General features: G+C 48.5%; 1 protein-coding gene across 7 annotated transcripts in view; it reads right to left on the bottom strand.

Annotated features, from left to right (window-relative positions):
- The window catches only part of NUP98 (nucleoporin 98 and 96 precursor), a 45,003-nt gene that overhangs the window by 3,471 nt on the left and 13,691 nt on the right, over window positions 1-27,841 (bottom strand). For 2 of the 7 annotated variants that reach the window (XM_053384735.1, XM_053384729.1), the window contains exons 9-33: window positions 27,560-27,720; window positions 26,084-26,221; window positions 24,557-24,641; window positions 23,396-23,488; window positions 22,730-22,870; window positions 21,607-21,740; window positions 21,077-21,264; window positions 20,358-20,474; window positions 19,021-19,331; window positions 17,959-18,072; window positions 16,795-16,933; window positions 16,506-16,683; window positions 15,900-16,064; window positions 15,032-15,208; window positions 14,087-14,246; window positions 12,499-12,925; window positions 11,190-11,422; window positions 10,141-10,404; window positions 9,142-9,299; window positions 8,795-8,938; window positions 8,150-8,289; window positions 6,816-7,037; window positions 4,418-4,659; window positions 3,053-3,207; window positions 895-1,006 (exon numbers count right to left, since the gene is read on the bottom strand). In XM_053384735.1, the coding sequence (XP_053240710.1) occupies window positions 895-1,006; window positions 3,053-3,207; window positions 4,418-4,659; window positions 6,816-7,037; window positions 8,150-8,289; window positions 8,795-8,938; window positions 9,142-9,299; window positions 10,141-10,404; window positions 11,190-11,422; window positions 12,499-12,925; window positions 14,087-14,246; window positions 15,032-15,208; window positions 15,900-16,064; window positions 16,506-16,683; window positions 16,795-16,933; window positions 17,959-18,072; window positions 19,021-19,331; window positions 20,358-20,474; window positions 21,077-21,264; window positions 21,607-21,740; window positions 22,730-22,870; window positions 23,396-23,488; window positions 24,557-24,641; window positions 26,084-26,221; window positions 27,560-27,720 (4,398 nt within the window). Of the gene's footprint in view, window positions 1-894; window positions 1,007-3,052; window positions 3,208-4,417; window positions 4,660-6,815; window positions 7,038-8,149; window positions 8,290-8,794; window positions 8,939-9,141; window positions 9,300-10,140; window positions 10,411-11,189; window positions 11,423-12,498; window positions 12,926-14,086; window positions 14,247-15,031; window positions 15,209-15,899; window positions 16,065-16,505; window positions 16,684-16,794; window positions 16,934-17,958; window positions 18,073-19,020; window positions 19,332-20,357; window positions 20,475-21,076; window positions 21,265-21,606; window positions 21,741-22,729; window positions 22,871-23,395; window positions 23,489-24,556; window positions 24,642-26,083; window positions 26,222-27,559; window positions 27,721-27,841 lie in introns of all 7 variants that reach the window. The other 5 variants (XM_053384730.1, XM_053384728.1, XM_053384731.1 and 2 more) reach the window with 4 other exon arrangements.

The raw sequence follows: 27,841 nt of genomic DNA, 5'->3' as shown, positions 1-27,841 counted from the left end.
AGGGAGGTGTCGAAGATTACACCCAAACTCTTAACGGATGGCGCTGGCACTAATTGTGCCCCCGCAAGAGATGGGAGTTGCCCCCCCAATCCCATATCGTCCCGACCCAGCCAAAGGCATCAGGCAGGCACTGGCTTTTTGAAGATGAGGAAAGCCTTCAGCCTCTGAAATTACTTGAAGTTGGTTTTGCAGAGGTAATTGCTTAAACTGTTTTTATATCCGCAATCATTTGGTATTTGGAAACGCTTCACAGGAAGGGATTCATAAATGAAATAAATAAAGGACCAGTAACAGTATACCTGAAGGAGCATCTCCACCCCCATCATTCTACCCGGACACTGAGGTCCAGCACCACGGGCCTTCTGGCAGTTCCCTCGCTGTGAGAAGCTACAGGGAACCAGGCAGAGGGCCTTCTCGGTAGTGGCACCCTCCCTGTGGAACGCCCTCCCACCAGATGTCAGAGATAAACAACTACCTGACATTTAGAAAACATCTGAAGGCAGCCCTGTTCAGGGAAGTTTTTAATATGTGACATTTTGATGTATTTTTAATCTTTGTTGGAAGCCGCCCAGAGTGGCTGGGGAAACCCAGCCAGATGGGAGGGGGTACAAATAAATTATATTATTATTATTATTACAATAAAACCCACATTTTGCAACATGCCCTGTGCCCTGCGTTGTTCCACAAGGCAACTGCAAACCACCACCATAGACTTGTGGTGTCACCTAAACTCCACACCACAAAAGCCTCCAGGTGCTGCATTTTACACGATAGTGGCCATGAAGATTCAGAGCCACATTGCAGAAGAGAATTTTATTATTATTATTATTATTATTATTATTATTATTATTATTATTATTATTATTGAAGGAAACAGCGTGCCCACAGCCTTACCAGACTGAGCCAGCCTATCCTTGGCATTGCGGCACTGGAGCAGCTCTATCCTGTTGCAAAGGGACGTCACTTTAGTGTGCAGCTCCTCCAGTTCGTACCCAGAGCAATCCAGCTGAAAAGCAAATCCAGGAGAAAGGAGAAGCGTCACTCACTGGGGTGACAACGGCCCCGCTGGAGAACTTCCTCATTATTAAAATGTCTCATGCCAGGCTTCCAGCGGAATTTCCACGGGGCAGATTTCCCCTCCTAATCTCAAGGCAAGTGTTCTCAATGGTGCATCCAATGGCCACCATTACGATTCAAACAGCCCCCGGCCCGGTGAAGCCACCTGAAGCTCTTCTCCCTCCCAGAAATTCCTCAGATCACTGGAATGGGAAGCTGAGCTTCATGCACCTGGGGAGTCCTGGCAGTTCCCCCTCACTCCCCCACCCCCAAGCTAGAAGACACAGTGAGCAGGCAGGTCTCAGCCTCTGAATCACCTTTTGCAGCATTTAAGTGTCCATGATCATGGAAGGGCACTAGAGCCTAAGAAAAAAGAGGGCTATCTCCTTCTCCTCTCCTTGTGGGAAGAGCACAGCAGATGGAAAGACCCCCATACATCAACTGCATGGCCATGTTGGTTTCTGTTTATGCCACTGTGCAGTGCTTGGAGTCACAAGACTCTGTTTTGCATTCCAGAGATCCCAGGCTGTTGGAAGTCTCACGAAAGACAGGAGACGGATGTGATGTTACTGTTTTCCTGATCCTTTGTTTTCCAGTTGCTCTCTGCCTTTCACAGAGAGAGCATGTATATTTCTTTTCTGTCTAAACAAAAAATTTTTTTCCTTCCAGTAGCACCTTAAAGACCAACCAAGTTAGTTCTTGGTATGAGCTTTCGTGTGCATGCACTTGTCTGCGTAGTTAGAAATAAAACCTAGCAATGTAGCTCAAATTTCTCTTCTGCTGCTTTGATACTCTGCTGAATGGAGAATGTGCCTGGAGCCTTATCAAAGGCTCAGGTCATTAATCATCATCGGAGGAGATTCCAAAGTCTCGACCGGAGGAGGAGCTCGGTCGTAGCAGAGATTTCGACAGGCCACACCCTCCCTTGGTAAGCCCATCTCCCTGCCAGTAGAAAACCAGCACGTCCAAAGGAACATTTTTTCCTTGGCATGCTAGCTGATTTATTTTTCACCTGCAGGGAATGTCTCAACACAGGAACATTCAGATGCTTTACTCCAGGGGTCAGCTAACTTTTTCAACAGGGGGCCGGTCCACTGTCCCTCAGACCTTGTGGGGAGCCAGACTACAGGTAAAACTCGAAAAATTAGAATATCGTGGAAAAGTTTATTTCTTTCAGTAATTCAACTTAAAAGGTGAAACTAATATATGAGATAACATGCAAAGTAAGATCTGCTTCTGCTTCTCAGAGGTCCAGTCTTGCTCTATTTGCAATCCTTGTTTTGCTGATTTCATTTAATATTCTAATTTTCTGAGATTGTTAATTTGGGGTTTTCATCAGCTGTATGCCATGATCATCACAATTATAACAAATCAAGGCTTGACATATCTCACTTTGCCTGTCAGGAGTCTATCTCATATATTAGTTTCATCTTTTAAGTTGAATTACTGAAATAAATGAACTTTTCCATGATATTCTAATTTTTTCTAACCCAGAGATGCATTTTAAATAAAAGGACTCATTCTACTCATGTGAAAACACACGGATTCCCAGACCGTCTGCAGGCCAGGTTTAGAAGGCGATTGGGCCGGATCCGGCCCTTAGTTTGCCTACCCATGCATTGCTCCCTACATTTTGAACTAGCTTCAACAGGGGCACGCAGTGCAGCTTTCCCTGAATACGCACATCAGGCTCAATCAGCGTGTGACTGGGAAGAGGAAAATTCCCAAGAGTGCTCTCTGTAAGGGAGCAGGCAGGATGCAACAGTCTGGTGTGGTGGTTAGAGTATTGGACCTGGGAGGTTGGGGTTCATGTCGCCATGCAGCCATGACGCTCCCGGGGTGGCCTTGGGCCAATCACTGCCTCTCAGCCTCCCCTTCCTCACAGGGCTGTTGTGAGGATTAAATGACGGAGAAGCGTGCAAGCCCCTGGGAGTTCCTTGGGAGAAAAAGGAGGGGTACAAATGCAATGACACCATCCTCATCCTGAGTGTGTCACCTGCTGAATCCTGTCAAGCATCTCAATGATCCGGATGTAGTCTAAGAAAACCAGCCCTGCGGTGTCCCAATCCTGGATGAGGGTGCTGCGCTCTGGAGCAGACAGGTCTTCCAAGAACCCTTTCAGATAGGTGTAGTTTTCGTTAATAATGGCATCTGAAAGAGGGAAACAGCAAGTGATGAACAAGTAAGAGAACTTCAACACTACTGTGCCTGGCAGAACGTTTGGTAAAACAGCAACTTGCCAGAAGGCAGGCATAGATGTTGAAATTGACACGACTTTCAGATGTGGGCAACATCTACGCCAAGAATGGGACACGTTGCATTCTGAAGCTGTGACCAGGAAGAAGAAACACCACTAGGAGAGGGCACCTTCGCCTCCTGAGGGTGTCTGTTCAATTTGCAAGGAGGGGTGGAATCTAGAGTGTGTGTCCTTGGCTTTGGGCAACTGGGACAAATTAGGGATTCTGCTGGTTAACCACCTGCCTCACTACCCAGAGATCTCACGGCCTCAGTTGATAGAACTAGTCTCAGAGGCGATGTTGAGGACTCCCAAACTGATTTTCCAGAGCCCTTTAAATTGGCACAGAAACTGCTTTGGTCATCCTGTATGATGACCTGTTGGGAATGAGACAGGGGAAATGGGTCTCTGTTAATTCTCCTGAATCTCTCAACAGCTTTTGATGCCAATGACTATGGCAACCTTCTGGAGCAGCCGTCAAGAGTTATGGGTGGGTGGCACTGCTTTGTGGTGCTTCTGGTCCTACTTGGGTGGCTATTTCCAGAGGGTGATGCTTGGGGAGTGCTCTTCAGACCCGTGGAGCCTTCAGTGTGGGTTCCTCAGGGTTCAATTTTATCCCCTATGTTGAATAACATTCTATGGGTTTTGTGAGAGGGGGGTTATTGAGCTGCCTTTGTTTAATTATGCATTTTGTATTTTCATTTTGTATATTTATGTTGTGAACCACCGAAGGGCAGCGTACAAATTTAATAAATACAGTAGTACCTCAGGTTACAGACGCTTCAGGTTACAGAAGCTAAAGGTTACAGACTCCACTAACCCAGAAATAGTACCTCGGGTTAAGAACTTTGCTTCAGATGAGAACAGAAATCGCACATGGGCGGCGCGGCGGCAGGCCCCATTAGCTAAAGTGGTACCTCAGGTTAAGAACGGACCTCCAGAACGAATTAAGTTCTTAACCCAAGGTACCACTGTAATAATGATAGAAGCCCCCTCCTTTTAGGAAGCAAGGCAAAATCCTACTGTTTGCAGATTTTTTGTTTTGATAAAGGCAGTCCAAAACTCAGTTAGACGCCCTGTTTACCGCCATCCCCCGGGAGAAGGAAGGAAGGAAGGAAGCCTTACCGGAAGCCAAGTGCCTGATGACCAGCCTGTGGCACTGATTCCAGTGCCCTGCCCTGAACAGGTAGAGAGCCTCCTTATGCTTGTCCCCTTCCATCCTGGCCCTCACGGCTTTGGCCTCGTGGATCCACTCTGGCGGCACACACAGCCTCTCCATCAGGAAGGCTTCCTTGCTCCACGACTCGGGCGTCTCCTGCAACCTGCAGTGACGGTTCAGCAGCTCACGCACGGCTCTCTCTCGCACGCTGGTGGGAAGAGAAACACTCTTTGTATGACCTTGCATAAAGCAGGAGGGTACAGCAATAGCTCTGTGCGCACAATTCAGCCAGGAAAACGGTCCCAAATGCTGCTCCCTGCCCCCAATTTACTGGGTCTTCAGTGGCAAAGCAAATGTTTTGCAAAGAGGTCTGAGCTTCCACCCCTGAGGCATCTCCTGTCAAAGGCTGTCCAGCGGCTGAGCTGTCAAAGTCCTTCCTCTCGCCAAGGCCCGGAAGAACCACTGTCTGCCACTCACAGTAGACTCTCCCAAGCTAGATGGAGGGACAGCTTAACTGTAGGCTCATCTGACCATGCCACCCACCCACCCCTTCTGCCCCAGGTTCCTCTCCAAGTTCCAGCTTAAGAGAACAGTAGCTCCATGCGCCTGGGGGAAGGAGACCAGGTTGGGTAAGGCTGCCCTCAACATTGTGTAAGCAAGTTATAAAAGACTGTAGTATCAAAGGAACATGTGAATGAGCCATTACTGATCAATCACCCGATGGGATGAATCTCAGACACAGTCCTATTCAAGTCCCTTCAAATATTCAGCTGCGTTATTAACTTCTTTTAAAAAAATAATATTTTATTTGCTCAACACACAACAACAAAAAGACTAATTACACCATAATAAGAATATCATCAGTCTCGCATTACATACAGAATTAATATACATTTAATAATCCATAAACTGTAATGGTCTCTTCCTTTTAAATCCGACTTCCCATCTACTCCATAAATCAAATTACCATTCTTTGCTGCCAATACATGTTATTGCTATCATCTCAAATCAGTTCAAAATGTATTATATCATATACCTAATGAATGATATTGCTGGTATTATTCGAAAACCACAACGGATTTTAAGTCAGTATTATTAAGCTGCGTTATTAACTTCTGAGAAATTTTATATGATGCGCGTGCATGTTTGAATCAGTTCTTAGAATATGACTCAAAAAGAAGAAAAGTTAATTTCTCTATTTCACTGAAAGATTCCGAAATATTTTAATATTTTAATCTTTGTTAAACAGGCTCGTGTTTTAGAGAATAGTTCTTAAATACCATATTTTTCGCTCTATAACACGCACCCGACCATAACACGCACATAGTTTTTAGAGGAGGAAAACAAGAAAAAAAATATTCTAAATGAAACAGTGGATGTATGATTTTTGTGGTTCATGCTGTGGCCACAGACATGTGATCTGACGGTGGGTTTGGGGTAGCCCAATGCAAAAATCCTAAGGATCCATGTGAATCCATGCTTTGTAACCACGTTTTTGCACCACTGCGGCCCCAGGCAACAGTGGGTACATGATTTTTTTGGTGCAAGCTGTAGCCATGGACATGCTATGTGATCTGATGGTGAATTTGGGGTGACCCAGTGCAAGAATCCTGAGGATCCATGTGGATCCGTGCTTTGTAACCACGTTTTAAGTGGGGAGGGAAGGAAAAGCACTCAAGGGACAAGGAGCACGCGTGGGGTGTGTGGAGAAGGATGCTGCTAATAATGCAGAAGAGGGGTATAAGAGAAGAAGGCTCCTCTCCTCTCCCGCTTTGCTCCTTTAAAGGCTCTGCTTCTCCCCAGCTCGCCGAAAAACTTTGCTGCTATTTAGACAGCTGAGTGGGGAGGAGAGAGGGACAGAGACCCTGCTTGCTTTAAAGGAGCCAACTGGCAGGGTCTCTGTCCCTCTCTCCTCCCCACTCAGCGGCTCTTCTCCCGCTTTGCTGTTTCAAAGCGAACCACGGAGGAGGGAAGGAAGGGGAACCATGGATCCTCTGCTCACGACTGCAGCAGATCCCCGTCATCCGTAGGTATTCGCTCCATAACACGCAGAGACATTTCCCCTTACTTTCTAGGAGGAAAAAAGTGAGTGTTATGGTGCAAAAAATACGGTACTTTGTAGCACATCAGTGGGTGTTTTGCTAAAAACTTGTGCATGTTCAGAGCCCACAGGGCCAATTTTATTAATAGCAGTGCTGTTAAATGAGAGCAGATCATACTCTACCCCAAAGAGGATGCCACCATTTCAGATAGCATGATGCTACATTGACAGGATGCACCTCCCTCCTCCTGTGGGAAGAAATCCGATAAAACCCACACACCCACTAAACAGCCCTGCAAGATAAAGGAGGGCTCCACACTTACTTTGCACTGGGGGTGTGAAGAAGCACAAAGACAGCCCATTCCCACAGCCCCTCGCTCTCCAGCTGGGCTGCAAAGCTGGCGTTCAGCACTCCCTGGCATTGCTCTGAGAGGTGGGTGTAATTTAAGGCACGCAGCACTTCCCACAGGTGCCAGCTGAGGCGGTAGTCCAAGGGGTCCGCTGTTATGCTCTTCGGGTCAAGCAGCTGGTGGAGATCGTAACACCTGCAAGGGAACACGAGGAAGGAAGGAAACAGCATAAGCCGGCTGGCCACAGCGGGGCCCACACTCCAGTTCACAGTGCTGCACGCCGAAAGACTTTCCAAGGAAGCAGAAGGGTCTGGAAGTCCAGGCCTAAAGGGCAAACAGGGGCAAACACTTTGGGGGGAAATGACCTTTCATGAGACTAGCAGGACTGCCCACAGCCACATGCAAGACAGAAGTCATTGCCTGGCACCAATGCATCTTCCTCTCTGCCTCTCTGCCCCAATACTGAATTTTGAATGAGCCATAAAGATACGCCACTGTTAAGCCCAATATCCACTGGATAGGAATCATAACTAGAACTCTTAAGCTGGGGACGACAAAGAAGCAGTGTAGATAAACTAAACCCCCACCACTGTTAAGCTTCTAGGGTCCTGGACTTCAGTATCCCCCTCCACACAATATATACAGGAGAGTGGAGGGAAAGGGGTATTGCATGTCCCATGGCTGTTTTGACAGGCACACAACTTTCTGTTTATGTCCCCCGCTTCCCCCACCAGGCATACTTTTAAAAAACACTTTAGAACATAAGAACACGAGGAGAGCCTGCTGGACCAGACAGGTGGCCAATCTTATTTCACAGCTATCTCACAGTGGCCAACCAGATGGCTGTAAATTGATTTGGGACTTTTTAAGCAGGATGTTTACCATTCCTCTTCTCCCAGACCTTTGGCTACTTAAACCATCTATGGTCTTTTAAACTGTGTGTGTTATTGCTTTCATTTGTTACTATGGTATGTATTTTTGTGGTATGTATTTCTATATTGTAAAGCACCCTATGATCCTCATATGAAGGGCGGCATAGAAATTTAATAAACAATAATGATATCAATGACAATATCTGGGGAGCTCCTCCCCGCAGAGTGGGCAGAAACCAGGATCTACTTGGTAGGTCACCACATTTGCAGCATAACCTGAGTTCACAAGGAGGAAAGAGATTCTGGAGGGACAGCCTTGTGAAGTCTGTTGCAAAGGGTCTTGTGTCACCTTAAAAGACCAAAAGATTTACGAGAGCTGAATATCTGCGGAGCAGAGTCCACCTTCAGCAGGTGCAGGAAAACAGGAAGAGTTACCTATCACTGTAGAGCTTTAGCAGGTGAAAGCACGCGTCTCGGAGCGGGTGTTGTTGATCGCCTTCCTCAATCACACAGCCTGAGCCTTCCAGATACGGAGGCAGCGGAGAACAAGCATATTTCTCTCCCTCCGAGGAGTCCTGCGAACACAATACCAGTGAGTGAGGGGAAGCAGCTGGAGGAAGAAGGAAAGGCCTCTCTCCTGCGTATGCCTGTTCCGAGGAGGCACTGGAGAGACATTGGGGTGGGGAGGTGGACACTGAGCTGGATCCTTCTCTCTCCCGCCTTCCCTTCCCCCAAGGCAAGTTTGACAGGCGGGGAATGGCTGCCAGTTCTACACGTCCCACAGGATCAGAGGCAGCAGGAGGAGAAGAGGAGGGCCTGTTCTCATGTCCTGCTTATGGGCTTCCGGTGGGAGTCTCTGGGTGTCCCTTGTGGGAAACCAGATGCAGACCTAGACACAGACATTTAGTCTGTTCCAGAACATCTGTGATGTTCCTGCATATGCCAAAGGGAGCTCAGCAGAAGCACAGCACAGCACCCTGTCCTTCCTTCAGGAGGCAGCAACAGGCCGGAGTGCCTCAGCTCTAGGGATAGGGCTCAAGGCTGGCCCTCTGGCCAAACAGGACTGCGACTTCCGCCTACCTGGAATGCAGCTTCATACATGCTGAGGGCCTTGGAAAGAGGCGCTGTAGAAGGAAGCAGGTACCAGAGGTGGATGGCGAGAGAACGCTTCCAATCCAGATGGGCGCAGATGTTGATGCTCCTCCTCTCTGACAAATGCCACACCTGCAGAAGTGAGGGAAAGGGCCGAGGCAGAGTGTCAGTGTGGGCCAGGCACAGAGCCCAACACAGGAGCTCTGCTGTGCAAGAGGGACACCCACAGAGGCTCGCTGGCCTGGTGACGGCGTTGCGTGTACATGTGACCCTCTTAACGCAACTGGCCAAGCAGTGCCCAGGGTTGACAAGCAAGCCCAGGCTCTGCAACTCACCGGCTTGCCAGCTAAAAGGGCAAAGATGTGCAGCCTCTCCTCCTGGATGAAGCAGTCTGCCTGGAGCTGATGCCAGTCTGCCAGCTGCATGGCAAGGAGCTCCCGGACATCCTGGCTCCCTGCCAGCTGCGAGAGGAGCAGAGCCAGCCGGTGGTCCCCTGTAACGCAACAGCAGCACGTCAGAAGAGACACAAACCACAGTGAGCAGCCTCTTCTGAAATGTGAACTACCTGGACAGAGGGACGGGCTTGCTTGGCCAAAAGATGGCAGCAGTGCAGACACTGGTGCTCTAGCACATATTTTGGGGGGAAGCACCACGCTGACTTAGGCAGAAAATAACTGCCCATAGGAAAACCAAGTCTAGCTACATGATAGATGGCTTCTTGCTTGGGGAGTGCTGCATGTAGCCCACCCTCAATATCATCAGCAAGGATCGCTTAATTTAAGCCTGTTAAGGCAGTGGGGTTTTTTGGTGTTGCTCACCTAGAAATTCAAGAAGCTGATCTAGTTGGGAAGACACACCCAAATCCCCTTCCAATCCTTTTCTAGGGAGCAGCTAAAGCAGAGAAGAATGAGGGGTGAAGAGTTTACAATGGAACTCTGCATTTCCCTCCTACCAGCCCTGCAGAAACAAACAACTTCCTTGGGCCAATGCTCTTTGCTGTGCTAAGGAAGCCAAATTTATGTCAAGATGCGGGCAAAGGAGAGCTTTCCTCTTGGCGCTGGCAATTTCCAAGGAACAGACAAGCACCTTTCTGCCAGCCTGGGACTTCATGCAGGGAAACCCACTACTAAGCCACCTGCTTCTCTCCTGAGACTCCTCACTCTGGAGGCAGAAGGGCCTCCAATACCCTGACCACAGGAAGGGACAGCCTGTAATTCAAGATTCTGCCTGCTGCGCCCTCTCCAGGCAACCCACTAAGCAGCACCATTTCTGTCCATGGGAACCAGCAGATTCCTTATTAGATCCTGGCTCCAGGTGAAAAGCCGCCGTCTTACCAGAATGTTGCGCCAGCCGGCAAGCTTCGCTGATCTGCTTCCCAGTAAGGTAGCTGAAGACGGCCTGGGCAGGACTGTCGTTCTGGGCGAGTGAGACCTCGTTCTTGATCCGCTCAGCAGCCGTTTGCGACAGCCAGCGGGAGAAGGCTCTCCGGCGCTCCAGAGCAAGGACGTACTCCGTGGGCTCATCCAAGCGGGCCTCCAGCTCCTTCAAGTGGCCCCAGAGCGCCTCACACAGGGTCCACACCAAGCACCAGTCTTTCACTGCAGCTGGCGAGAGGGCAGAGAGAGATCAGCTCACGACCCTGCAGGCCTGCCCTGTGCTATCCCATGAGGCAGCTGCAAACAGGGTCCCAGCCGCACACATGCAGCAGGGAGCTCCTAAGGCCATTCCACCCTTACCCCACACTGTAGCTTAAATTCTGGACTGTGCACTGCTACCTCTGCTCCGTCAATCACCTGCCTCTCTCTGCTTATGGCCAGCTGTGAAGGTGAGGCCAGAAATACCCAGTGCGACCAAGTCACCTTGGGCTTTCCAAATCCAATTCTATGAAGGCACCAAGGGTCCGCAAAAGCTTACAGCTGATCCTGCCAAGATGTGGCAGTTTTTGGCCCCTTGAAGTTGCATCCACAGCAAGAAAGACCAAGGAGTCTCCCCTGTTCCTAGCACCCACCCGCTCTCCATGCATCACAGCTTGGGAGGTCAACAGCAGCTGCTGCAGACAGCAGGAGGCCGGTCTGTTACCAGAACGCCCTGCCTCGCTGTGTCTTCCACGGTGACTCTGCTCTAAAACAGGTGCTGGAGCATGAGCCCATGGTGGGACATGAGACTGGGGCATGGAAAGATGCTAAGCAGTGACTCAATGCCTGCATGCACCATCTACCGCTGGCCAAGGCAGAATTGCCTCTTCACAGCCACAGGACAGAGCAGGCTCTCCTCAAAAAGCTGGTTCAAAAAGCCCTCCCCCAACATGACAGGAGCTCAACCTGACATTTCCAATTCCTCCACCCCCCTATTCCTTTTCTTTGGCACCCAGTTTTGTGCCCACCTTCTTCCCTTTCTTCTGGGCCAGCAGACGTCTCCGTTGCCCACCTGGCATACTCATGGATAGCAGCTACGCCAGGGTTGGGGGTCAGGAAAGGACACGGCTCATCCATGTGGACAGTGCTCTGCTTCAGCTTGATCTCCAGTGGAACAAGGTACGAGTCGAGGTCTTCGCCAGCTGCCTTTCCTTCCAAGCTCAGCTTCTCCACGTGAACCTTAAAGGGAGACTCCGAGAGCCTGCAGAGGCATCGGGAACACGGATCAAGGGAGATGAGTGGCTCTGTCACGGCAATATTCAATTATTCAAAAATAAACACAGGCTGCCTTCTAAATAATATGCTCTCAAGGAAGCTTACAAATTAAGCACAGCTTCAAAAGTTTAAGCATGGGTTAAGTAGGTGGTGGGAAGCATTTTCTCAAAGACACCCACATTGCTTCTCCGTTTGTGGGTTTATTCACAAACACCCATTTGATAAAACAGCACAGGATTTCAGCCAGACCATTAGCTTAAAAGGAGCACCATAGTAAGAAAATATTCATCATGCACAGGCCCTATGCATTGAAAGAGGACAAGGCGGCAAACTCAGCAGTTTCCAACGGTTATAACCAGAAAGCTTTGCTGCTTCTGCAGGAGCCAAGTGATGCCAAGGTGCTGTGCTGAGAGAGTTGCCTCTCTATATTATTGAAAGATGGCAATTTCTGCCAGGAGAGACCAATATGCCCGGTCCTGGAAAAGGTTTCTGTTATGCTGCTAGTGAGCTCAGAACAAGGTAGGCAGAGGGAACCTGCTCTACTGAAGGAAGACCAGCACTCGACTGCTTTGGGGTTTTCTTACACCCCCCCTCCAAAGCAATACATAAATTTTAGGAAATACAGTGGTACCTCGGGTTACAAACTCCACTAACCAGGAAGTGGTTGCTCCAGGTTAAGAACTTTTCCACAGGATAATAATGGAAATTGCGCGCCAGCGGTGGAGTGGCAGCAGGAGGCCCCATTACCAAAAGCATGTTTCAGGTTAAGAATGGACCTCTGGAACGAATTAAGTACCGAGGTACCACTGTACACAAAAACCCAGGGCAGGAGTGACTGCTCTTGCAGTGCAGCCGAACTCCAGATACCAAGTGCAGCAGGCTGAGAAAAGGGCATGAGTTTCCCCACCCACCCTCTAGGGTGAACAGGGAAGAAGAAATTAGTCCTGCCTCTGTGGCAAAAGCCGACAACAGTACAAACTAGACTAGCCAGCTAGCCAGATAACTCAGCTCACTGCCTAACACCTCAGAAGACTGATATTTAAGAACAGAATGAGATCTCACTGTTTAGGAGCAACAGGTGTTGGCAAGAATCCATACTCCATGGACTCGTTGCGGAGATCTTCTGGCTCGCTCAGTGTGCTCAGCTGCTCCCCGCTGTGGACGAGGATCCGGTTGGGCCCCCAGCCGACACGGAAGGAGCGTCCCATGAAGAGGGCCATATCCTTCAGCAGCCTTCCTTTCCCGTAGGTGACGGACTTCTCCAGAGGCACCAGCTCGGGATGCCTGCGGACGCCCACCGTTTTCAGTGGCATGTCAGGCTCCAGGCTGGGCATTGTGAATGCGCCGGTCAGCGGAGAACCGACGGACCAAGGCGGGGCAGGAAGAGCGCTGGCCAGCAAGGAAGTTCTTGGACTGCGTCTGTCTTGGAGGGAAGTAGTTGGGACGCGTAAAGATCCGCCCGAGAGTCTTGACTGCAGCAGCCCACCAACTAAGGAGGAGAAGGAAGGCCTTGATTAGGAAGACAAGACTTCTGACAGATCACCATTCTAACAGCCCAGCCACCCAAAAGCATGCTTCTGGACACAAGTGCGCTGGCTTCCAGTGGCCTGAGGGAAGGTTGCAACATGCCTACTGCTCCCCAATTCAGGACTCGGGCAGCAGTATTTCAAACCACCTGAAGCTTCCAGGCCTTCATTCAAGGCCAAAAGTTACAGTCACAATCCTCAATGAATGATTGGTTCAGACCTGTGTGTACATCACCTTATCACGCAGCTGAATGGGTGAATGGACTCCACGGAAAAAACTGATGTTACTTATGATGCGTTAGTTGTCACTCTGCAATCTTAAACCTCGAGTTTCCACAGCAACATGTGAGGAACCCTTATGAGAGCCCCGTAGGTTTCATCCTGATCTTTGCTCAGGTTGTGGGATCATGTCACTTTGCTGGGGTCATGTGCGTTAATGTCTATGTGCAGAAATGGTATATGCAGCTCTGCTCTGGGATCCCAAACACTCCTGTCTGGTTTTCTTCAGGGTTGGTGAGCCTTGGGTCCGCCCCACTCCTGTTCTAAACTGATTGCAATGTGTGGGCTTTTTCCTAAATGGATCCCAAATGCTCCCCCTGGTTCAACATTAGAGCAGCCAGAATAATACATCAAAGAACATAGTATTTGTAAACTGACTAATACAGACTGGTCACTGGTGTCTGCAGTGACACTTTGTGCTGTGAAAAGCCCAAAGGCCTCACTCCTCTGTTTAATGACAGATCACATCCCCCAAAGTGCCTGGGGTGCCTTAGGGGGGTTTACTCTCCCCCCCCCTCCTCAAAATGCTTCCTTACTTCTTTTACTTAATTTACTGGACAACATTCCAAAAAGTCTTAAAAGTGGCTCATACACAGTAGGAAAATTCACAGAGCACACTGCAACAAACATCAAAGTCTTAGAAATGTAGCATTAACCGATTTATTTTTAATTTAATCCTTTGTTGAACAGAGTCCCAAAGGCCAAGCAATGAGAGGAACTGCCTTGCAGCGATGTGCTAAGCATAATGTCAGATTAGCCTCAGAAAGTCTGTCCCAAGCAGAGCTTAGCATTTAAGAACCGTTTCCCCCTTGGCGCCAGCACAAAGACCGGGGTTCTTACTGTACCCGAGGGGTGGCTCTTGCGTCCTCGCATCAAGGAGGAGATGGGAAGTCTGGGGGAACAGAGGTCTTGGGATGTGTCCACTGGTGCAGCTTGCTTGCCAAAACGGTGGTCAAGGATCAGGTCCAAGTCCTCCTCATCCACAAGCAAGGAAGCTTTCATTATCTGCAAAAAAGACAGAGCAAGGTCATCATACATTACAGAGGACTTTTAAAAAGATGAAGGTTGTTTTTCCCTAGTGTGCTTATTCAATATCCACTGACCTAACAATGCTAAAAGCAAGAGATAAAACCAAAGAGTTAAAAAGGAACCTTTTTCCAGTTACTGTAAATGGACCTTTTAGGTTGCTGACATTCTGAGACCCCCAGTTTGAGGGCTGCATCTTCTTACTGGTCCAAAGGCAGGGCATGTGACTTGTAAATATGTTCAGCAGGGGTGGGGAAGCCCTGGCACGGAGGCTGATTCTGGCACGCTAGGAGTCCAATTTGGCCTGTGAGGCCCTCTACCCCAAACCACCCACAACCACCCACTTCTTTCAGATGCTCAAAAAGAAGCCCAGGGATGCTGCACTTGGAGCCCTGATGGTCAGAAATCCAAAGCTCAGGGCCTGGTGTCAAAGCGATGTCAGAGGGGCAGCCCTGCCCACCTGCCAAATCTGTCCCACTTGGGATGGGGAGAGAAAGATCTGTCCTGCTGCCCAGAAAAGGCAGCTTTGGCCAACCTGATGCCTTCTAGATGTACTGAACTGTAACTCCCATCAGCCCCTGCCAGCACAGCAAAGGAGAATCCATGGTGACATGACAGAAGCAAACAGATACAGGTCACAGAAGGCTCAGAGCAGAAAGAGTGAAGAGCAGGTGTACCCGGTTATAGGAACAAGTGGTGAGGTCCGAGTCCAAGACCAAAGGAGGACCCTACCAAGCAAGCAACACAAACGAGGAGGGGCTCACCTGCAGTGTGTGAGGGTTGATGTCCAGAGAGGATGCAATGTGTGCAGAAGCTGGCACTGGTTCCTGCTCCTCTGCAAAACTCTCTTCCGCGACCAAGTCCTGGGCTGGCTCCTGAGTGATGTCTGCCATGTCACTGTCAAATTCCACAGCCTTCCCAAGCTGCTCAACGTCTGGGCTCTGCAGGCATCAGGAGTTAAGAGGCAATGCAATACAGATCCAAAGCAGCTGAGCCTGTAACTAACTTCTGCTAGGAAAGATCAACAGAGCCCAGGCCTCCCACCCCACACAGAGCAGCTGCTGAGCTGGCAAAGCAAGTATCATGTAGGACTGGAGACAGAGACCAGGGTGGCAATGCCATGTCACAATAGGCGGTGTTAGGCTGGCATCATCATGGCTCCTCCACTAAACCGAGTTCCAGGCAGGCAGAGGGAACGAGGCCAACTGTGGAAACCTAAGCTGCTGAAATTCTGACCTTTTCCTTTGTTTTGTATCCTGCCCTTCCTCCTGGAGCACAGGAGAGCCAAAACAAACCCCTTTCCTATACATGCTGCTTCTAGACAAGCAACAAGGCTCACCTGCCCTCTTACATCCTGGATCATCAGGACCAGAAGAGAGAAATTCAGCTAGCTTTGTGGTTGATTCATTAAAATTTGGGGGAAATACTAAAAACGATGTGGCAAGAAAATGGAAAAAAGTGAGAATTTCAGCCAGCCACTCTTGTGCCTTTTCTTTTCTTCATCAGCAGCAAGGAGAGCATGACTAATTTTTGCTTTGGGCGGAGGCGGGGGGGGGGAGAGAAAAAGAAGAACCCCTGCACTTAAACTTGGTCAAAGCCATAGGCTCCAGTTCACATCTTTCTTTCCCTTACCTTGGAAGGAGGTGCTGGTTTCCCACCTAGAGCCATTTGCCGAGACGCCAACAGGCCCGGCGGGGGCACTTGAGCCGTTTTCTGTTTCTTCGCCTCGACTTTCGATGGGTGCTCCTCATCTTCCTCATCAGAATCTTGCAAACCGTATTTTGAGAAGTGAGCCACCTGGACAGAAACCAAAGCCAGCACAGGTGATGGCCTGAACCAGTAGCTTGTGGACATCGGTAAGTGAAGATAATATCCTGCCTGTCAAGTTATACTGGTGGCCGGGACACCAGAGAGGGGAGCCTGCCGTTGATACTGGGCTCCAGCTCCCATCTGCAGCAGCCAAGAATGGCACCAATGGTTAAAGATGATGGGAGCTGGTCTGACAACATCCCAGGAGGCAGGGATGCAGAGAAGGAGCACAGGCTCCCCATTCCTGTGGCAGATGAAGTATTTCTGAGGAGTCGCCAAAATGGGGCAGTTGGAATTTTGTGCAAACAATAGTGTAAATTTGCAATTATCCCTGCCTTTGGAGTGTGCCTTAAATTTTTCCAGGCCAAGGGGAAAAAAAAGCTTTGGTACAGAAGCTGGTTCCATTTCCTTATACACAGCTGTTATTACCTTGAATACCCACGAACCAGTTTCAGGGCGGTACTCCTTGAACTGGGCACCCTGCTTCCGGGAGACAGCCTCCAGCCTGCCTTCGTAGTTCATTTCGGTTAGCCGTTCTGGGCTCTTTATCAGGCAACGCGAGGTTTTGTCAGTGGGCCAAACACCATCCAAAGTGACCTCAGCTCTCCTGTTAAGAAACAAAGAGGGTTAATGGAGGCCGGAGGGGCAAACACTCCTAAGAGATGAACTAGCGTGTTCACGGTGAACGTGAGCCAACACTAGGTGGGTCTATACTTACCTGTTCAATCCTTTCCCAATGGGTGGCTTCTGCTCATCATCTGGGTAGACAATCACTTCTTTCCGACGGATGTGCACAATCTCATCCAGGTTCAAGTTAGTCAGGTTCACTTCGCCTTCAAAGTAGATTGAGCCGTACCCTAAGGGGGAGATGAACAGATTCTCAGCATCAGCTTAACCCGGAGTGCTGCTGCAACAAAGCGATGGAAGCTTATTGGTCAAGTGTGCGCAATCACCAGAACCGGGAGTGTCTTAGAAATCTATGCAAGAAGCACACAAGCTGCAGCAGGAGTCTGGCGCCAACTCCCAGAAAGGTCTATTGGGGGGGGGGACACACCTAAACCAGCCCCCCAGTTAATGCCGCAAATCAGGTTTTGCAATCATGTACTTGGGAGCGTCATTTATGCATCCAAACAACTTTTAATTTGTGCACACTGTGTGCAGCTTTGTCATCTGTACTGTTACTGTGATCACATTCAAGAACTGATGGGTTTAAGTGCATGTACACTGCATGTGTTGCAATATACCAGGGGTTGGTAGGCAACCTAAGGCCAGGGGGCCAGATGCGGCCCAATTGCCTTCTAAATCCGACCTGCGGACGGTCCGGGAATCAGTGTGTTTTTACATGAGTAGAATGTGTGCTTTTATTTAAAATGCATCTCTGGGTTATCTGTGGGGCATAGGAATTCATTCATATTTTTTTCCTAAATATAGTCCGGCCCCCCACATGGTCTGAGGGACGGTGGATCGGCCCACGGCTGAAAAAGGTTGCTGACCCCTGCAATATGCTGCTATTATTATTATTACTTGAGGAAAGAGACTGTGGGGACTCAACCACTAGGACTAATATCCAACAACCAGATTACTTGAAATGCTTAGAGGGGAATTCTTCTGACCCTTCCTGACAAAATGAGGGCATGAGCTTGAGGGACTTTCCCCCCTCGTCAACACACAGGAACCTTTAGAGCAGACTCCGGAAAACTGTTGTGTGAATGGCCTGAGTGATCCTAGAGACATGCCTAGTACTTTAACGACGTTTCAATGGCCTGAATTTTGCTCCTCTTAAGCTAGGCAGTTACTTGACCTTCATCCAGGTGGGACTTTCCTGGGCTTTGGGAAAGGCAGTTTCAGGAGAAAAGGTCTTTGTGCAGAGAAGCATCCTTACCTTTTCGGCCAATGGTGAAGTCTGTCACAATGCATTCTCCTTTGTCGCTTGTCATTTTGGCCAATTCTTCCATGGAGGGAATGGTGTAGTAGCCAACTCGGGTTAAAACAATTCCTAAAAGAACCAAAACTGGTTGAAGGTCACTCCTTTCAGCAATTTCTGCAACACGCACACTGATTCATTTGCAGGCCAGAACAGCAAAGAAATGAGCCAGAGAATGCAGGTGTACCTACTCCAAGATTATAATACGTATGAAAGGGAGCAATAAAGGGACTCACTGAAGGCACTTTAGATTTACAACTGACTAAGGAGAAAAACACTCAGACGACCTTAACCAAACACTGCCTCTGCAGTAGATTGCAAAGTGATTCAGTACCTATTAAAATTAGTTATGAAAAATGACAGCCACAAATCTTGCAGCATTCCTAGAAACACCTCAACGTTAGAAATGTTTTGGTTTTATTTTGGTAGGGCTGCAGGTGCAATCTGATGGTACAGATCCAGTTGCATGCCTTGTATTGCCAGGCTAGGGAAGGCAATACATGAGCCGGGCAGAGGAGAGAAGAGCGAAAGATCAAAGAAGCGGTAACTAGGATCTGGGTTGAAACTCACTGCCAGCGTTGGCAGCACTAAGCTATACAGACATCCGGAATGACACAACGTAAACCTGCTCCTTACACCCTGAAGCACATTCTTGGACAATTCACAAGACCGTTTTCTCAAAGGTCTGTCAATCCAAGCCGACTTTTGCTGGAGCCGTTTGGTGCATCAAAACCTGCACCGACTTGGATCGCAGGTCATCAAAACCTTCAGAAGGCCAACTCAGTGTTTGAAAATAATAGAAACACCAAGATTTGCTTTTTAAAAGAAGAAAATGCCACTTGAATGAGATCCAAGGGTAGAAAAGTATGACCAGACAGAGTTTGAAGGACTGCAAATGACAATGTGCATTATAAGCAACCCCCCGGATTCCTCTGCACAATTCCTACTTTTCCCAGTCTGTGCTTGGGGGCATTTCTGGGGGCAGAAGAGCTGGACCACCAGAAGAACCACCTGCCTCACCTGCCGGATGAGCCTGGTGCATGCCGCCTGCCTCCTCTTCCTGGTCCTCCTGCAGGGACTCCTCGTGGTACGAGGCATCCTCGCTGCTGCCTTCCAGCCCGTTCCGCAGGGGAGGACGCACGTTCAGGGCGAGGAGGGTGTCGTCCACGTTGTTGTGGTGCTTGTGCATGGCGTTCTCGGGGGTCTGTGGGATGGGCTTGGCAATGGGGTTGGAATAGTACCGCGTGACTTCACGAGGATGGTCCTCCTCCTCCTGCTGCTCTCCATCCTGCCGGTGGATCTCGTCAACTGACCGGGAAAGGAAGTTGAATCTAAGGAAGCCACAACATTTAAGGTCCACCACGTGAGCCCCAAAGAAAAAACTTCATAACCGAAATACAAACACACCGCTATAAAAAATAAACACTAGCTACCTAACTGGTAATGAACTTCTTGAGTGTGAGTTTCTGCATGGATGGAAAGCAAAGGCTGTACCAGATGTTAGAAAGCTGATGCAGGATTTATTGTGTGTATTGACCTTCAGCTGTCAAGGGAACAGATCCATGCTCAGACCAAACCAATTCTGGCATTACAGTGCAGAATCGCACAGGAAGCCTGACGTCACCACCACCTTTAAAAATGCACAATGTGAAATTGCTTTGAAATGGATATTGTTCTAACTAAAGTGAAATGCATTTCCCAGATACGTGACAGCTTCTATATGAAAACGTGATCTTTTCTGGACTAAGTGCCGTCTCTTTATTCTGTATGGGAGAGTCGGAGGGAGTTGGGAGTTTCCAATTTCCCTTTCCGATTTCACATGCACACAGTCCAAGGGCACATGCCCACAGCACCATAACATCCTTTGCTTTCGCTATAAATTAAGTTTCTGATAGTCCAGGCTACTCAAGGTAGACTTGAAAGGGTGTGAGCAATGCTCAGCAAGATCTCAGAAGACACAGAGAGAGCGCTGAGCAGGATTTCCAGGAACAGTGGCTCCCCCGCCCCTCTTCATAAGTACAGGCAACTCTCAGCTTCCATGGAGGTTACATTCCAGAGGTAAGTGCATACAGCCAAAACCGTGTATGGTCAAAATATATGGGGTTCAGTGGCAGGTGAGATCACCAAAGTCTTTTCTTTCCCCTGGACGTGCACTCCCTGTTACACAGTGTGAGCATTACTCAGGCAACACAAGGGGCACAACATTCCCGGTGCCAAGGCTAGAACAGAGAAGACTTGCCCATGGTTTAAACCCAATAACTGCAGGTGGAGCTGCGCCTTTAAGGCTGAGTCCGCTTACTTCAAAAAGGAAAACCTGACCAAGGTCCTGTTTTTTTAAGGTGTCCATGCAGACATACCGGTCTCCGTTCTCTGGGTACTCAGAGGGAGAGGCGAGGTCATCCGCTTCACAGTTGGTCGGAGAGAAAAGGCTGCTGGCCTTGATACTCTTCAAAACTAGCTTCTTAATGCTTTTCCTAAGAAAGACCAAAAAGAGGAGAAATTCATCACTGCTGCCTCACTCCCTTACCCCCCCTTCTTAGTTCAACGTATTTTTAATTGCAGCCCCCATCACAACACAGAACTGGACTGTGGAAGCCCTTCTCTCCCCCACTGCAAGATACTGGAGGCTTTAGCTGGGCCAGCTGTGTGTGTGGTTTTCTTCTTTATTTAATGGCATTAAAGAGCTCCTTTTGAACTATTTTTTGCTGTGAAAAAGATGACTGATAAGAGATGCCAGTGGTCTTTACCCAGTGGGCTGTGACCTATAATTGGGCTTCACCTTAACCCAGAGTGGGCTGCACCACCACCTTATATATTGTGTTAGAGTTCAGGAAGAGCCACTGCGCCAACTGAAGCGTGCATTCTGGCTTTAATCCAGCTCTCGTTGGCCGTAATTGGTACTTGTTACTCCGTTCAAGATCATTAAGTACCAATTACCTCCAGCAAGAGCTGGATCAAAGCCAGAATGCAACACAGTTCAAGGCCATCGAGATACGCTGCCAGACACCTCACACTTCAGATTTGCAGGAACCCCAAGCCACCTTAGCATATAAAGAAGTCTAGACCCAACACTTACTTGGGCATGAAGGCCCCGTTTGACAGGGCTGGCTCATCGTCATCCAGGCCGTCAAACAGGTGGGATTTAGAGGAGCCCGTGGTCTGCAAAGCTTTCGGACGCACCCTGGTTGCAGGGCGAGGGGTCAGTTTGTAGTGAGTAGGGGTGGTCAATGCCTTCTGGGCCGCTGGATTGGTTGGCTTCAGTCTCTGTACACACACACACAATTGCAAACTTGAGACGGCTATCCTATCAGATTCTCTCACCCGCTCTTGCTGCAACCTCCTTTTCCTTCTCCCTCCCCAACAAACAGGCTGCTAACAGCGAGAAAGACAGACCACTTCTGCAAGAGGCCCGAGTTGATCACTCACCCCCTCATTCCACCCAAGATTGTAAGTTAATTATGCACTGTGTGAAGAAGTACTTTCTGGCGCCTGTCCTGAATCAGTTTTAGCTCTGGATTCCAAAGTAGAAAAGCCTTCTCGGACCCTTTCTCGACCTGGCATAATCTAGTCCCCCTCTCAGCCATGTCCCCTTCTCCCACGACAAACCTCCTCTTTCTTCTTCGGGTCAGACATCGGGTTTCTGAAGAGGGGGGAATCCCCAAAGGGCGAGTATGTCAAGCTGTTGAGGTGCTGCTGAAGAATCGCTTGCTGAGCGGCTGAAGCATTTGGGTCAGTCAAAGCTGAATGAATGAGAGGGGAAGACGTCAGCCCAATATCCCCCCAAGGGGCTGTAACACCTCGCTGACAGAAGAGCAGGTGCCTAAGGTAATCTAAGTGAGGAAAGTGCTATCCTCCCCTAGAAGCTGCATCCACTGCACTGACTGACAAAAGTCATCCAATAAAAACAAAATGTTAGCGGGGCTTATAGGTTCAGCTACAAATCGTTCTCTTAATCCCTCAGGTTTTGGCGATATGAAGTAGAAACTGGATCCCTTATTCAGTTGGAAACCACTTTGGGGAATTATTAACTCCTGGTATGCCCCACAGATGACCTTAAGGTCCACAAATGACAACATTTTGGAGGTCCCAAGTCGCAAGGTGGTTAGATTGGTCTCAACTAGGGCCAGGGCCTTTTCAGTACTGGCCCCGACTTGGTGGAATGCTCGTCACAAGAGACTAGGGCCCTGCAGGACTTGACTTCTTTCCGCACGGCCTGAAAGACAGAGCTGTTCTGCCTGGCCTTTAGTTTGGACTCAGCCTGACCGTTATGTTTCCCTCCCCTTATGGTCTTGATTTATCGGCTACTTTTAAAATGAGGCTGCATTTTAACCTGTATTTTAAATTGCTTTGTTCCCCTATTATGTTTTTACTGTGATTTTATTGATGTTAGCCGCCCTGAGCCCGGCTCTGGCTGGGGAGGGCGGGGTATAAATTAATTTTTTTATTTTTTTATTATTATTATTATTATTATTATTATTATTATTATTATTATTATTATTATTATTATCTTAGTCCTGGAAACCTCTTGCTGTATTTCCAACACATGCCACACTTTGGTGAATTACATTCCCATTTGGAATTTGCCACCAAGCCACATGGCTTTCCATACAAAAATGGACTGATGGGAGCTGGAGTCCAATGCTCAGAGGGACAATGAACTGGTGTGACCTCATGCAGGGCCCCTCCTCCACTTAACTCCAGGCTATTCATTTGTGAATGAGACACTTACCCACTGCAGGCTGGGGAGCTCCAAAGCCCAGAGTAGCTGTTGACGTATTAAATCCAGGGGCGCCAAAGGCTCCTGTCCCCAGCGTACTCCCTAGTTTAGGCTGGGTGTTCCCAAACAGCGAAGTCTGTCCTGCGTTCAGGGCTACAGGAAGGAAGAGAAACAGAGCCGGTTGTGGAACATCGACATGCGCAACCAGCAGCAAAACAGACATAAGCAGCCCTCCTTCCCTACAGACAGTTCAAAGGAGGACATCATTTTAGTGCTTCAAGGAACTGCTCTCCTTCCTCACCACCAGCTTGGCTCAATGGCCAGAATTCATTTCAGGAGCAAGAATGTAAAGGATATGCACTATGAATCCGGACCATTCTTCTCTATAATGGAGAAGTGGCTTTGCTAACTGAAGGTCTCACAGGTGTGTCACTCTTTACAATATATTCAGTGACTACACAAGCAGCAGTAAGATAAAGGTGGCAAGATTTTGGTGAGAAGGGGGAAATAGCAGTTTAGAGAAGGAAGGAAAGTGGAAGGGTGCCAATGGATTTGCAACTGCTGGAAGCTTGCTGTTATGTTTAGTGAATCCCAATCATGGCACCAAAAACCTGGCTAAGTGCCAGAGAGAGGAAGGGGGAAAGCAGCTTCTGAGAGTGGCATCTTTCTATTCTTTACCTGTTCCAAATCCTGTTCCAAGTCCTGTGCCCAGAGCCCCAGCTGCAGGCTTGTTCCCAAACAGGCTATTTCCTGTGGTGTTTGCACCGAAACCTGCAAGTAAAGAACAGCAAGTGGCTGTGTTTGTCACCCAGGCCTCTCTCTCTTCCATGCAGGTGTTTGTTATGTGTTTTAATATTTTGTTGGAAGCTGCCCCAAGTGGCTGGGGCCACGAAGTTGAATGGGCGGCATACAGTCACACCTCAGGTTACAGGCGCTTTAGCTTGTGTTTTTTCAGGTTACGGACTGCCGAAACCCAGAAGTACCGGAACGGGTTACTTCCGGGTTTCGGCGGTCACGCATGCGCAGAAGCGTTAAATCGCGCTTTGCGCATGCGCAGAAGTGCCAAATCGCAACCCGCGTGTGCGCAGACGTGCCACTGCGGGTTGCAAACGTGCATCCCACGTGGATCACGTTCGCAACCAGAGCAGCCACTGTATACATAATAAAATTACTATTACTCTTATTATTACTCTTATTATGCAAGCCACAGCACATGGTCCGCCTGACATCACTAGCACATGCACAACCCACTTGCATTTCCAGAGGATGAAAGAAAATGGGGTTGCCTTTCACTCAAAAGTAGCATTCAGTTGAGAGGATACCGTCATCATCATCTGTACCCAGGAATCTTTTTAGCTGCAGCAGGAGCTGCTGTTCAAGAAGGTACAAATGATTCCCAGACTCCCCACTCCCCAGGGAAGTTTGACCAAGACATTGGAGGAGGATAACCCCTGGAAGGAATGAGAAGGGCTCTGAACTCTCTTCCAGCTGTCTCCCCACACCTCTTCAATCACCAGCAGAGAGGCAGGGAAAATGTACTGCTGTTTGACTTGGAAAAAAGCCTTTGAATTTGTTTTCCATGGATCTGAGGAAGGCCTCCAAGCTTGTATAAGAGACAGAGACCCTCAAAATGAAACTCTTGCCAAAAGCAAGGCCAGAAGCACCTGGGCTCTCGCAGCTGCCTGCCATGTAGGACGGCTTACTGACACAGAATTTAAGACCCACATCTCACATAAATTAGTCTGCCACATACCGTGTGCTATACTCAATGCAACAACAATAGATTTAAGGCTCTTTACGTGACTATGCCAAAGGGAAAGCAATTGTTTAATCCGTTACCAAACATCCCAGTCGTAGTTGTTCCAAACGAGGGCGCGCTGGTTGTCGTGGTTCCAAATCCAGCAGGCTTGTTGCTGAAGAGGGACTGAAGGAGAAATATGCATTCTAAATGTCACAGGGTCTCTTTCTCTTTTCCCTGTCCACAGCCCCCGCCCTGGTCACAAAGAGATATTAGCTTTTTCTCAGTTAGCAGCCAATCGTAGAAAAGTTAACATAGAATCATAGGGTGTTTTAAATGTTTGGAAAGGATGTGCGGCCATCCACAGAATGCACATTATCAGATATCTCTCCCTAGTGAACTACATCTGTGCTGGTCCACAGCAGCAGTTTGGTGTCAGCGCAGGACAGCTGCATAGTGCACAGTGCTGGGCAAGAGGGGGAGTCAAGAGGGCTGCAGGTGGGGAAGAGCATACAAGAGTCCCCTCTTCCCTCTCATCCCCCAGCACTGCCTCCGTCCAGCACTTAAGGTAGGAGGAGGGAGGGAAACTACTTGGCGATGAATCCCTCGTTGATGTACAGAGCAGCGCCACCTCTAGAACTCCCTTCCCAGTGCTCCCTAGAGTCTGATACAATGGTGTCCCCACTGGTTCTCTCCGTCCCACCAGGTGCCTACAAGGCGTAGTAAAGAACCAGGCTGAAGGAGGGAAGACGGAACAGAGCACAAGGCAGTAGAATTAAAGCAGAGAGAGAGAGAGTAGATTTGACTGTGTGGACAGAGGCAGGGCAAAAATAAATGAGAGAAAGCCGGAGACAGCATGGTATATTCGGTCTAAGAATCACATGTTCTCTGCCTGGTCAATCAGGAGGAAATACCCAACATGTGGAAACTTCATAGTCCAAGCATGGGAATGTGCATGGTCTCTGCTAGAATTGCTCTGATGGAGAGCAGCCAAATGGCAAAAGCTGAGGTTTTACAGTTGACACCCACAAGAGCTGATATTCAGAGTGACAATTTGGCAAGCAGTGAGTGAGCGCCAGAGTGGCACGTCCCCACCCCTCACATTGTTGCTTGAACTACAGAACCCTGTTATATCAAAAAATGAGTAGTTGTGGTTTAACATCAGTTTACTACACAGGTCCAAACTGTGGTTTAAGATCAAGATCTGCAGAGATTTAAAACCCTAGTTAGGAAACAGGTATTAAACCGCAGTTCCCCACTGGGGATGCAAGGGAGAAGTGTAGTTTGAGTTGACCCGGAAAAGTGTGTCACAGGAGCCGGATGCACACAATTGAGAAACTCAGGTCATATCTGCTAAATTATGGTCCAGAGTGCCTAGACTGGGCAGTCACTCTCAGTTTACAGGATTGTTAGGCTTCTTGCAAAACCTTCCAAGACTTGTTCAAAGCCAAAATTATTGGACCTTTCTAACCATTGACCAACATTGCAATTACCACCACTGGAAAACCACCTGCAAAAGCACTTCGCTTCTGCCCAGGAGAACACCAATGAGCACAAGTGTGTCACGAGTGAAAAGAAACAAGCCACTTCCACACCCCTGAGGACCTCATTACTCCCAGCTGACATACCGAGCCACCAACACCAAATCCTGTATTGGGTTGTCCAAAGAGACCTGTCCCAGTTCCAAATGCAGTAGCAGTGTTCGTATTGGTAGCTGTTCCAAAAAGGCTTCCCGTTTGTGAGGGCTGTGTTGCTCCAAATAAACCCTGCAAACATTAGGGGATGTTTGAGAAAGATACGCTACAACTCATCCTTAAAAAAACAAAACAAAAAAAACTAAGCAGTAGTTCTGGAAATGTGGGACTACTGTTTTTGCACCACAGTGATTTTTACGCAAGGGAATATGGGCTCTGCTTGTGGCTACTGAAGAGAGGTGCTTGCATTTGGTTCAGCTAAGTGTAGCATTAAAGCATGCAGGAAAACCTACCTTCATTTTAGCCACTGTGTCGTGGAAAATACAGAGGCCTGAATTTGTGCATGGCAGATGGTTTCTGAATGGAGGTTCAGATCTGGGCAGAAAGGCACCTGAAGGTTGCCATCATGCATATGGAAAGAAGCAGTGTGCCCCTCACAGGAGGATTAAAAAAACTGAACAAACTGAACACCCACCCACCCACGAGTTGTCTTTGGTAGAAAAAGGAATTTCCCAAAGCCTATGGAGATTGCTTATCTCTTCCGCTCAGAAGCTCATTCCCCACACAGCTTGCCAACTTCCCTTTCCAAGCCACTAACACCTGGCACCCTTCGCCCGTAAGAGGGAAACTCCTTCAGTACAGGGTTTCCGTTGTGTCTGGATGCATCTATTAAAGGTTTGAGACCTTCAAAGAAAAGGCCACTTGAATTAGTTGACCGTCTAATTCCATTTCATCTGTAACAAGAGGGCCCCTCTCTCGCTTATGCATTTCTGCTTGTACCCAACAGAGAAAGCAGCGAAGGAATATAGTGGACCACTTGATAAAGCAGCTTGCCCTAGAGACATTCAAGTCAGTGAAAAGCCAAAATGACTGCCAGGCTTTCCTCTTCCTGGGAGAGGTAAGATAATTTGAGTGTGGCTTGCTTGCTTGCGCGCCTACCAAGCAACTGGTATATTGTTGAAAACAAACTATTTCATAACTTGGGAGGCCTGCTATGGCTCCATTTCATAGTGAAAAAGTATGTGCTTTGCATATGAAGTGTTGAAATGTCCAACTAAAGGATCTTGTGTTGGAGAGAACTTCTGCTTGGAGACTCTGGAGCCAGCTGTCAGATGGACCATGGCTCTGACTAGTGACAAAGCAGGCCTTTATCTCTTAACCCTCAATATAAAGCATGCTGGCGAAATATTCAACAGATACAAAAATGGCAAAATAAGGCAACCTGCTGTGCTAAGGAGCAAGCTGGAGAATAAAATAGCACTGTACAAGAAAAAGTAACAGGCCGAGCAAAGAGAATTTCCTTGGAAAGGTCTTAGTAAAAGGCTGCAGAAATCAAAGGCAACCAGGTAAGCAGGAGTTAGGCAGAAAGTAAAGACTCCAAGGTTGTTACAACAGTCCTTGCTACCTTACCATTGTGTTTGTGTTGGGTTGTCCAAGGGTGCTGGTGTTCCCAAAGGAAAAGCCTGCGTTTGGTGCAGTCGTGGCCTGGCCAAAAGGCTTGTTGAAGAGGCTGGTGGTTTGTTGAGTCGGACCAAAGAGGCCTCCTGTTCCTGTTCCAAAACCCGTCGTACCTGAAACAAGGTGCCAAAGCAAATTATATATACCTTGAGGCATCCATGTCCCTGGGACATCACAGAGTATACCCCTCAAGGAGCTTGCAATCCAAATTTCAACAGAGAGAGAGGCAGGATA

This window comes from Podarcis raffonei, chromosome 4, assembly GCF_027172205.1.
Source record: "Podarcis raffonei isolate rPodRaf1 chromosome 4, rPodRaf1.pri, whole genome shotgun sequence".
Taxonomy (NCBI): domain Eukaryota; kingdom Metazoa; phylum Chordata; class Lepidosauria; order Squamata; family Lacertidae; genus Podarcis; species Podarcis raffonei.
The sequence above is the reverse complement of the archived record's forward strand: the minus strand, read 5'-3'. Positions and strand labels throughout refer to the sequence as shown.